Source organism: Anguilla rostrata, chromosome 8 (assembly GCF_018555375.3).
Source record: "Anguilla rostrata isolate EN2019 chromosome 8, ASM1855537v3, whole genome shotgun sequence".
Lineage (NCBI taxonomy): Eukaryota > Metazoa > Chordata > Actinopteri > Anguilliformes > Anguillidae > Anguilla > Anguilla rostrata.
Window position 1 is genome coordinate 29,077,522 of NC_057940.1, and position 12,084 is coordinate 29,089,605.

Here is a 12,084-nt window from a genome sequence, read left to right on the forward strand (position 1 = left end):
TACTTCCACTGTGTACACAATCCCCATCTGCAAAGTTCATAACTGAACTGTGGGTTGAAGTGCTAACAGAATCCCAATCTCCCAACATTTGCACACTGCATCTTCTTTCGCAGGTTCAAAGGGAAGAAAAAATAGCAGCAGATAACATATTTTAAATTATTCATTGAGCAGCTAAAATGTAGCCAGGTTAAGAAATGCTGCGTCTTATAGTTGCCAGTCTTTTCTGTTGATAAAGCCAGGCTCTTTTAATGAAATTAAAATGCCGTTTTTTTTTTTTTAATTCCTGCAGGACTTCACACTACATTGTATACGGCATTGTACTTTGCTACAGCCCATGCTTAAAATCTAATAATAACTTTTTGTGTACTTACTGCACTTAAGCACACTGGCCAGTCAGACACAAGTTATAGTTGATGCTGAGGTCACGACCGACCACATTTCCCATGCTATATGCTATAGCATCTTCAGTGCCCCTCCGTAAATGACGCATTTATAATTAAACAGTACTCGAAGGCGTTTCCCCTTTGGCTTCGCGTTTCACCGTTCATAATTACTATAACGGTCCTTTTCTGGCACTTTTTATAAATAGATGTTGGAAGAATGTTTTGCGTTCATGGAGAAAAGCACGCTTTTGTTTCCGCAGCTCCTGCGTCCGGATCTGGTTAGCAGTACATTTCTGAACAGCAAAATCGCAGCGCGGGCGGCCAGAACCAGATGTGTCCACGATAGTGGCCTGACCCTGCTGTGAACGTAGAGCTTAGTAGCCAGGTGGGTGTTACCGTCATCGTTACACTTTGGTTATCTTTCTGTGTTTGGGAATACATTTCACTTGTATCCAAACTGGCTAAAAGTTGAAACAATAAGCTTGTTTAATCGCTCAAAATGTATTTTCTAACGTAATAATACTGTCATTATGATATGTTTTTGAATCATAATACAACCCATCCTATGGCTGTGTATGAGCAAATCAAAGTCCACTGGTACGCCATTTTTATTCAATTTTTTTTGCCTAAGCGAGGTGGGGCTACTGTTTATATTTACTTCTAAGTAATGGAATTAGCTCTGTTTCTTTTTATTATACTACGGCACAGCAGAGGGATCCTGAATCACACAGGACCCAGTATATTTTTAAATGGCAGTTTCTCCCACTGTCGCCCTGACTAATCTCCAATCCAAATCCCCTTGTGTTCCATTCCTGGAACCCAAATGCATGTAGTTTAATGAAATGAGGAAGACAGCCAAGTGTTGACTGAAGCTGTTGTGATGGACTGAGCCCTACTGCAAGCTGTGCTCTCACGTTGAGAACATTGTCAGTGACTTTTCTGCTTGTTTGAGTGCATTCTGAAAGCGAATGATCCGTCTGGGTTGCATGGTTGTCAGGACGAGGCTCTGAACCTGTGGCCGAAATAACTTTTATTTTGTTTATTCAGCTCCTGGGCAGGGCCCTGTCTCTCTCCCCTTGGGGTACATTTTATTGGCCTTACCCCAGGAAAAAGGACCAAATGATTCATGATAGCGAGATAGAATGAACTACTACTGGTCTTCTGGAAAAATGTGTGTCTCCTAGGCTAGTAAATGCCCCTGGATGAAGGTTTGACAAAGTGCCACCCACCCACACTAGATATTTCTTTTGTGATGTATCGTAACTGGGACAGCCAGGCACATGGGATGTGCCAGGACAGGTATATCTGACCTGGGTAAATCTTAATCTGTGCAGTTTTACTCATTCCATCCAAATCCAGATATTACTGCAATATCTGAGGTATATGGTAATCAAGTGAGATCACTACTGCTTTAGTACATAGTAGCTGCATATTAGGTGTATGATTGAGAAGAAATGCAATAATATGCAGAACATTGCTGTAAGAATCGTTTGTATGTAGTGACTGCATAGATGACCTGTGAATCATGGTTTAAAAATGGCCTCTCGCTCATTCTCAGCAGGGATCCTAAAATGTAATTTAGTTGTTTCCACGCGGGCTCCGTTCCAAAAAGGGGTGTTTAACTGGGACAAAGGCTAGCATTTGTGACCATGCAAGTGCTAAGAGCGTGCGTATGTGTCACAGAGAGAAATTCAGCGGCAGACAAGGAAATCCAGACAAGAGAAAACAAAAAGCTAGCGAGGGGGGAAATGCACTGTGCAGTGGAGGCTTTTGTGAAACAGGCAGAGAAGGTTTTCCCTCAGAGAGCGAGTTTATCCCACTGGACAGGTGGGATTTCCTATCTGCTGCCTCTGCTCTCTTCCGTCCAGTCGCACAAAGAACCTAGCACAGAGGGCTGCTTATAACAGGATTTATTTACGATGGGAAAAAAGTACAGTCTTAATGTGTGTGTGTGTGTGTGTGTGTTTGTGTGTGTGTGTGTGAGAGTGTGTGTGTGCGTGTGTGTGAGTGTGAGTGTGAGTGTGTGTGTGTGTGTGTGTGTGTGTGTGTGTGTGTGTGTGTGTGTGTGTGTGTGTGTGTGTGTGTGTGTGTGTGTGTGTGTGTGTGTGTGTGTGTGAGGGGGGTGGGCGGTTGTTGATGCCAGTCCTTTATGCACTGGGCTGTAATTACCATTGGGCAGCACTATAATTAGTGCTGAAGATATAGGGATGGTGGAGACCTAGGATGATGTCGGTAGGTGGGGGTGGGGTGTAAAGGTAACCATGCTTGTTTGGAGAACCTGTCTGCTGTGGGCATACTATAGATTTCCCTTCCCATGATGCACTGTGACTCCCCTCTGTTTTGATCTACCCTGATTTTGTGGTCAAAGCACTGGTCTCATGAACTCTGTATTATTTTTTCCCCACGAGGCAATGCTGTGACAATACTGTTGCTCAATATTCTTTCAAAATGTGTTAAAACTGTATTAGGACAGTAAAAATAAAAATGTTCGACAAGAATGTTTCAGTGATAGGAAAAATTTGGCAAGATTTGCCCTTTCCTCTCTCGTGAACCAATTCTTGTTCTCTAAATGTGTTTCCTGTGTGATTTAATCAGCAATGAAGGAGTCATTGAACAATTAATTCAAGTCAGCTATTTACCATCTGAATTTACCAGTGTTAATCTGATAAATGCAATGTCCTTGGTGTATTATAGTATTGTTTTTGAAAACCTACAAAATTGATTGAATATTGGTTAAAGTTACTGTAAGAATCCCCTCAGATCCACTGAACAGTGGAAGTGTCTGAGTGGCGAAGGGTAATGTAGTCTTACCTGGTGCTACTGGAACAGGATTCATTTAATGGTATCTCGATTATCTGACTCCAAAATAATGTTTTAACCTTTCTTCTGTCTTAACAGTTTCACATAGTTGGAGTCTGCAAATGATCTGCCAGTAGTGTGGCTCTATACAGGTTGCTATCTTGGTAGCATATCCAATGAGACTGAAAATCTACTGTGTATAATGTGGCTTTAATTAAAGTTATCTTGCAAGGAAGAAAGCAGATATCAAAAAAGCATAAGCAATCATAATTAATGTGAGATTAGCTCATATTCTCGGATTCTCTTGTGAACGAAGACAGCGGAAAAAAATGCCATTAAACCATTTTTACTGAAGTAGCCTAACTGCGTAGCCAGCTAAGTTAGTGAGCTGTCAAGCGTTTAAAAAAAAAAAAAAAATTATTTCCTATTAATTTTATGTATGGGTGGACAGTGTTCTGACCTGAAAGGGGTCTTCATCAGGACATAAAGTGCTGTGTCAGTCTTGATCTGTGAAAGTCTATTCCAGTGAAGTGTTGAGTTAAACCCCATTTTTTTGCCAGCGCTGGTGTAAGTTCTTGTTTAGTGGTCCTTTTTTGCTTGAGTGTTGCTTAGAACAAATGGCATAGCAAAGCAGGAATCAGACATTCCATTTGTTTATGTATATGGAACCCCGGGACCCGTTGTTATGCCTGTTGCTAGGTAGGAGGCAAAAGCGGGCTTTGGTGAGTCATGTCCCAAACTCCTCCTGATGATGCAGAGTTCAGCCCTCTCGCAACTTAAAAAGCGAGAGAAAAATGCACACAACATGGCTTTCCCACTTTCTGACATCCAGACTTCTCTGGGAACTGAGAAAGCATTAATTACTAGATCACATGGGCTCATGTCCCCCACAGATGGGCTCAGCCCAAATTGTAGTTATTTATGCCTGCTGAAAAGCAGGGCGGGCGGACCTGTCGCCCGGAGAAGACAGGCAAAGCCGAGGAGATCTGTCTGCGTCACCCAAAGCAGGAGAAACGCAAACACGCTCAGCTAAAAGGCCTTGTGCTCACAGGATGTCATGAGGCACTTTAAATACAAATTTGCTTTCTGGCTTGTAATTAACTTAATAACCATTATCAATCTCTATTTTTGCTGTGCCTGATGATGATCTTTACAATGCGCATCTGTTTCTGAACTCAGCATGCTCTCCATCAACAAAGATTCTATATATAGCTTTTGTCCACCAAAGAGCACTATAGCCTTTAGTTAGACCTAAAATCTTAAATAACTACCCGTCGTGCCGGAAGTTTCAGATTTATTTTCACCAGGTTATTTGGTGACGTAAGGTAGGCCGTCCATCGGCTAGTATGGAGTTACATCTGTGTAACGTTTGTCATTGTTTCCCTGAGGGACCCTGGGATAGAGAGATAGCAGCATAGCTGACCCGGTCACGATGTCTGCGGTTGGTTGACAACATTGTAAATACTAGCGCTGCAACAGTGGAGGATACACCGACAATTTAAAGAGGGCAGAGCCATTAGCACTTTATTTACGACTTGTGCGTGGGCAATCACTGCACATCAGTTCTGGAATTCTGCACTATTCTGTTCCTTTACCATCAGATAATACGTGACAAAAAAAGGATCCAGACAATGATCTGTTGCGTACGGTACTTTCAGTTGCAGAGGAATGCCCCGATGCAGACTGTATTTCCTGGTTAAATATTAATCGTGAAGAGAGCTGTGGGTTTAGCTCAGAAGTTAAAAAATGTTATACGTCAATGTGGATAGCTAAATCAACTAAAAGGGCATTGGAAATTAACTGTTTTCTGGGCCCCTAGTTAACAGTGGGCTGAAATGGAGTCACTTGACATATTACAAACTAAATTTGGACGGTGTATTTTGTTGGTTACAGTCAGTTGCCATGAGGATCTGGATGAAATCCTTGTAGGCAGTTTGCATTTGCAAGGGATCCTACATGCAGATGTAATGACTAGTTTGGCACCAGCCTTAATTACCAGGGTGTGGCAGTGGTGATCCTGGCCTGTCTTGCATAAATCATATCCGCATTGAAACCAGATGAGCGGTCTCCAGTTTCCAATGGCTGCCTCCCGCACAGACTGATGTAACATCCTCTGTTCTTCGTCGAGCTCTGTGACTGCTCCGTTACGAAACAGGAGACATGGGATAACGTGTGGTCCAGGCCCCACCGAGCCGAAGGAAATTTCCCCAGGAAGTGCTCTCGGCAACCGAGGGGTTAAGCGGGCCATGTGATGCCCCCCGCCTCCCGCGCACGCACGCTTGTTGCCGTTGGTGACCAGGTCCCGGCGAGGTGCGGACAGCCGACGGTCCGTACAGTGTTGTCAGCTCAGAGGCAACAAAAGGAGTGGGAGGGGTTTAACTTTTGTCTCGCCACTTTTTTCCTCTCCCTCCCCCCCTCCATTATGTGTGCGTGTGTGAGTGTGTGTGTGTGTGTGTGTTTGTGGGTCTGCCTGTTACCGTGTGTCTGTCAAACTGAAGATCAGGTTACGGGCTGCATAGCTCACCTGCAGCTCAGGAGCTGTTCAGACCCTTTTTTGGCGGTCTTCAGTGCGTACCCATATCTACCTGTCCACCTCCTCCTCGACCCTGTCCCACAGGTCCTCTGCTGTCACCAGGCCACCCGGTACCGCCCCTCCCCTGTACCCCCCCACCCCCCACGCAGAGGTGACTTCCTCTCTGCTGTTTGTTTTGGGGGCTCAGTGCCATTTCTGTGCTTTTTCTGTGGGGCCAGCATGCCTGCAGTTAGGAATGTTTGCAGCCGCGCCTCGCTGAGGAGGAGAAGAGGGGGAATGTGAAACACAAGAGTGCGGAGCAGAATCGCGTGGAGGGAGGAGGAGGAGGAGGAGGAGCGGGAAGTGTGTCTTTGTAAGTCTCTTGTGAAGCCCAGAGGGGATCGTGGTACCGTGTGTGTTTATGTTTATGTAAGCGTTATAATGCCTATGCATGGGTGTGTTATACGTGCGTTTGTATGAGTGTGTATAGTGCTGCGTGTGTGAGCGTTTCTGTGTCCTGTGTGTGGGCGTGTGGGCGTGTGTGCGCTGGGAGGGGGGGGGGGGGGTTCCAGTGTAGAACATGACTTCATGTGCTGGAATGAGCAGAGAATCGCCAGCTCTAGCTGATCTGAATTTTGTTGGGAGCTCAGAGGATGAGAGTCAGCCAGCGTGGGGACGGACAAACACAACAGAGCGCTGAGAGAGAGCGCTGAGAGAGAGAGAGAAAGAGCGAGAGAGAGAGAGAGAGGGTGTGTATGCGTGTGTGTGTGTGAGAGAGAGAGAGAGAGAGAGTGTGTGTGCGTGTGTGAGAGAGAGAGAGGGCATTACTCGCTCTGTCAGCTCTGAGGGATTTCTCCGCTGTCTGAATCACAGCGCGCTGGAGCCAGTGTCCCTCCCCTCAGCGTTGAGACCGAAGCGGCGGCGCTCCTACGCAGGGGAAATGGGGCGCTGAGACAACGGCTGGCCGGATTACTTCTGACAAAACAGCCAAACAAAAGAGGTTTGGTTCCATTTTTTTTTACTATTTAGCTTTCTTTACCTCTGCTGCGCGCGGAAATCGTTTTAGTTTCCCGTGGTCCGTTTCTGCGCGTGTTCTGCTCCGACCTTCGTGAACTGGCTTAAACAGCTCTGCTGAACCTTCGCTTCGCCGCGGTTTCCGCCGCACCGTGTCTCGCACGTGAAAACGGAGCATCGGGGAATCGGTCTGCATGACAACCGCTAGGAAGCTTGATGAAAAACATGTGTGAATCATGCACTGTGAGAGCTGCTTTCCTCCAAGATATTCCCTCCTCCTTCGGATATAATTAGAAAAAGAGCAAAAAAGAGAGAGCGAGGAACCCCTCCACATTTTACGGGCAGTCCCAGCGTCCTCGTACTTTGTTATTGATGGTACTGTTGCTGTGTGTTCTTGTGGGAGTGCATTAAAACATCTCTCTCTGCCTCTCTCACTCTCATTCTCTCTCTCTCTCTCTCTCTCTTTTCTCTCCCTTGTGTCTTTATTGGGACCCACAAGAGCAGGACAGAGGGCGGGACGCGCCTCGCGATGTCCCGGCGGAGTTCGGTGGGGGACCTGGTGCCCAGGGACATCACAGAGATCCTGGCGCGGGAGAGCAAGGCCAACAAGAGCAAGAGGAAGCAGGGGGCGCCCTTCAGCCGGGCCTTCAGCTGGCTCAGGGGCACCAAGAGGAAGGGCGGCGGCAACGGGCAGAGCCGGGGCGGCCGCGCGGGCGAGGGCAGGGCGGGCAAGCAGAGCCCGCAGGACCACGGCTCCGCTAAAGGTAAGGCCTGGTCTCCCGGGCGCGGGGCGGGCGGTGCTGGTCTACCGGGCGTAGGGAGGGGCGGGCAGTGCCAGCCCTCATAGGCTGGGGCTGTTCCAATTGCACAGGCAGATTTATATCAGAACTCATTAAAGGTGAAACACTGGGAAAGTTTTTGGTTGGTGTCAACCATGTGAAAAACAACTTTAAGCCCCTACCAAACACTGAGAGGACTCGACAGTGTTTTTTAAACTGATTCCAAGTTCAAGAATAAAATTGGTTGAGTTGGCAATCATTTTAAGAGGAATGCCCATGTGATTTGGTTGTAAAATGATGACCTTGATGCTCAGTGTGAAGATATATAATGGAATAAAAACAGCAGTTCTTTTTCCTGAGTTGATCTGTCAGAAAAAATCAAGATCTCCATCCCATGGGCTGGGCAGGTATGGTCTTGCGCAGCTAATCATTTGTTTACCTCTGCATTTTTGTGCTGAAAATGTATTTGACCACAAGGTTAGCTCCCTTTCATGGGTCCTGTTTCTCAGTCCAGTCGAGATCCTTCCAGTGTTCCAGTCTTCACTGCCATCGTCACATTGCATGGTTATATGCTCTGCGTGTTTCATGTACTGCCGTTCAGTTCCAGCACAGCGTCCCAGTTTAAAGAGCAGATAAGTCCTCCTCGTGCTGAAGTCTGAGGCACTTGAGTGCCCGTGTGGGTGAGGTCACGCGTGGCTGAACCTGCCGGTGGCCGTGGGCGCTGGACGCTGGGCAGGAGGCCTCAATTATAGGCCCCAGTTTGCCTCGCTTGGCCTCTGTGCTCCTATGACGTGCTGTGTTTACTGTGTGCGGTTCTGCTCCGGTAGTGTGGGGGTTTGCACTGTTGTCACCAGAATGTCTGAGGTGTGCTTTCTGAATGGGCCAGCTCAGCAGCTCTACTTGCTTCTTGAGCTGGGGTGATGGTTTGTGGGCAGGGGGCGGGTTGGGTGATTGGGAGGGGCTGTTCATTCTTCTGTGGGGGGTCTGTCCATTGAAACGAGACTGGTCCCCCTCTAAACGTTCTGTACAGAGCAGCAGAACTTCAGAGGCGAAGTTTCTTTTATATTGAAACTTTTGAAAAGGAACTGTCCAGCTGTTGGCTCTGGAAGGGAAAGAGTCCTTTTGGATATTTTTATGTGGCACACTGCTCTGAGTACCTTGATGGTTTACTCAGATGGAGTGAGGGTCATAGTGGTGAAAAGATATCATTTGCCATGTATATGTGTCCTACTACTATCGCAAAGTGGAGAACTTTGCCTCCATATCATCTGTGGCTTCCGTACTAAAAAAAAAACAACTTATACAACTGCATTCTGTCCCACGGAGGCCTCATCTATTCATCTATGAGATGGTGCTACATCATGTCATGATCTTGAAACACTGTGGTCATAAACTTTAAAAACATGTTTACAGCAGAGAGAGCTGTCGGCCCTGCAGGTGACTCAGACCTTGGTCTTAAAATGTAACCTCTAACCTCTCCATGTCATAGAGGGATGACAAAATATGGCAAGCATTCTCCACTCTGCTTATATTTTCCTAATTACAAACACTCACCCTGTCATTTGTGTGCATGGGGGAAGTTTCCTTTCGGTTTTTCCTGAAACAATGTGAAAGTAGAAAAGAGACGTTCACTGCAGGCTAATGGCTGAGTGCTGAAGGAAACCAGGAGTTCCTGCCGCACATTCTTGTAAACTTGCTGGGTCACTTTCTCGCTGGCCCCAAGGAGCTCACAAATATAGCCTTCAGAAGAGGCTGGCTGGACCGGGGGGGTTCTGCTCCTCGCCCCGCCCCATGTGCGGTTTCCTCTCACAAAGGAGTGTGTGATTTTGCCTGTCTCCTGGAGGCCATATCACAAGGTCAAGAGAGAGAGAGAAAGAGAGCGAGAGATTGTGAGAGGGAGAGCGAAAGAGAAAGAGAGAGGGAGAAGTATATTTTCTGCTCCCTTGGATACGGTCCATTGTTTTTTCTTCATCGTGGAGTCTGTAGTGAATCATAGTTTTTTTTTGGTTTCTCTTCCCTGAAAGCTGAGGCTTGACTCTTTGGCTCTGTTGGGTTGAGGTGCTCAGCGCTACGAGCACCACTCTCGGGGCCCTGCGATCCGGGGAGAAGATTACGGAGACACAATGCTTTATTGAGCCCGAGCGATGGCTGCCAACTCTGTCCAAATGCTCTTTTAATTAGAGCGGCTTCTTTGCCGACCGCCCCTCCGCTCTGACGGACCTCGCGGGTCGGTGGATTCCCTGAGGCTGCCTGCCGATTACTGCTGCTGCCCTCTCGCTGAGCTGTTTGGATAAGAAACCTCCATAAGGCAATGATTGTTCAAAATGCCTGAGTCATAGACCATGTGTGTTCGTTTCTGTGGCCCCACGTGCACATGCATCCATTTCAGCGGTCGTGCTCGCTTGTGTGTGCGCATATGCGTGCGTTCGTTTGTGTCTGTACAAATACTGCTCCTCAGTGTCCAGACATTGCTTTGTGGCAATATAAGACATTGTTTTTTTATTTATCTGTGTCATATTTTATATTTCAGTTGTGGGGCATTAAAGATGTAGATCATGAAGAGAGAGATACATGCTCATTGAGAGGCAGCTGAGGTTCCTGGTTCCTACTCCCTCATGTGTTTGACTTCCGAAGTCTGCCTGAAAGATTTCATGTGGTACAGAGGCACATTTAGTGGAGAATTCACATTTAGCACTATTGTCACCTATTACATCACTATCGTTCGCTTGCCAGACACCTTCGCCCAGGCTGAATCACGTAAATAATTAGTTTATTCGGCTGGATTCATCAGTAGTGTATTGCTTAAGCGGGTAACAGCCCTGTTGCAGCTGGGATTCAAACCCGCAGCCTTTCTGTCTCTGGACCAGGTCAATAACAACATGTTAATCCTCCCATCGGGGTCAGGAGTGATCTCATCACACTTCGGTACTGTATCTGGGAGATCTGTGTTGTGGTGTCAGCCAGACAAAGGCCGTGTAGCACATGCCACAGGGAGAGGGAATTACAGAGAGGCATTACAGGGGGAGAGAGATGTGCAGAGTCAGCTGGCGCTCGGGCCGCACGCTGTGCAGACCGGGGAATGCGATGATAGCGGCGCGGGGGGGCGGGGGGGGGGACCGGTGCGTACGCGCACCCAGCACATCAGCCCTTAGTGACCCCCCCCACGCAGTCACACTTCCAGTTGAGTTGAGAGACACCATGCGATTCTGAATCGGGCCTACACGGGCACATTCTGGGCTTACCGCGGCGACCGGCCTGCACTAACAGATTGCGTCACCTTTGTGGGGGGGGGGGGGCACCTCGCCGCGGCCCCCCTTGGCCGGAGCGACCTTCCGGACGGGGGATTTGGCTCTGCGAGGTCATTATGCGACTGCAGTTCAAATCCCGCCTTCTCTACCTCCGCCCCCCCTCGCTCGCTGTCCCTGCAGCTGGGCGGCCCCCCGCGTAGCTTCGGGGAACGGAGGGAGAGCCGCAGCCGAGACCCCATCCGGCAGCCCCCGGGGGGGGACGGGCGGAAAGGAGGCCGCCCACGCCTTCGTGCGCACCAGAGTTGGCACGGCTGGCACAGCGCGCTCCTGGCCACGGTGTGTCATGTTCGGCCGGTGTGGGAACGCGCGGAGACAGACCTGTGGGGCAAGGGGAGATGGGGGATCGGGGCTGGAAGTCATTGTAGCTGTTTAGAGTGAGGTGGATTTTTGGACGGATCTGGCACGCCACGGCCGGTTGCGCAACAGTGGAATTGTTCTGCAGTTTTACTTAAAAACAAACATGCAGCCTGGCTGTTTACACGAGGGTCTGCGTGTGCGTGTTTCCGTGGAGGGGAGAGCGCGGACACACCGGCGGCCTACAGCAACAGCCCTGCGAGAGTGAAATGAGCCTGCATCTTTACATGCAGTACATGAACCTGATACACTCGCTGACATACACAGCCGTGTTAGTTTACTTTTGGTCTTCTTCTGACATGGCTGGGGTCGACCACGCCCATCTCTGACAGTGCTAATTGGGATGTTTGAATTGTTAAAAAATAGACAGCCTTGCTTTGGACAGAGGAAGCTAGGCACATCACCTGCCACTCTGCTACTGTTCTGAATTCCATGACCCAAGAGACATATGATGCGCAATGTTCTGAAAACCTGGAGGACTGGCACCTGAGTGATACTCGCATTGCGACGGGCGCGCGGTATCCTTGGGCGTCTGCGTCAGAGCGGCTGCACGTGACCCTGAGTTGACAGTGCGAGTTCCTGACAGGAAGGACAGATGTTCCAGGAAGCAGCAGTGTCGCTGGAGTACTACGGGTGACTGAAATGTCATTAAACCCCCTCTGCGTGGAAGTCACACTTTTTCTCCAAAAGCATGGAATGATGTGAAAAGCATACGCTCCAGATTTAGAGCAGCCGCGCTTTTGATGCTCTGAATGTGCGGTGTCTGAATGAGTAATTTGCCCCATGTGAGAGCGGGAGGGACGAGAGCTCGTCTGTGGGAGGGAGAGGACTGCGCTCTCCCCCCGCTCCGTCTTTCCGCAGCCTGCACTTAACTGCGCGAGCTGAGTTACGCAGCGCACCTGCACAGCTAAGTGGAAACAGACTCCGCGGCTGGA

At 48.6% G+C, this 12,084-nt stretch overlaps 1 protein-coding gene across 4 annotated transcripts in view; it reads left to right on the plus strand.

The window, feature by feature from the left end:
* The first annotated feature begins 663 nt into the window (after nucleotides 1-663).
* nhsl3 (NHS like 3) overlaps nucleotides 664-12,084 on the plus strand; it is a 60,024-nt gene continuing 48,603 nt past the window's right edge. Inside the window, exons 1-4 of one of the 4 annotated variants that reach the window (XM_064347578.1) lie at nucleotides 664-768; nucleotides 5,934-6,067; nucleotides 6,568-6,694; nucleotides 7,208-7,472. In XM_064347578.1, coding sequence (XP_064203648.1) covers nucleotides 7,238-7,472 — 235 coding nt within the window. In that variant the 5' untranslated portion in view covers nucleotides 664-768; nucleotides 5,934-6,067; nucleotides 6,568-6,694; nucleotides 7,208-7,237. Of the gene's footprint in view, nucleotides 769-5,933; nucleotides 6,068-6,099; nucleotides 6,124-6,567; nucleotides 6,695-7,207; nucleotides 7,473-12,084 lie in introns of those variants that run through there. The other 3 variants (XM_064347576.1, XM_064347579.1, XM_064347577.1) reach the window with 3 other exon arrangements.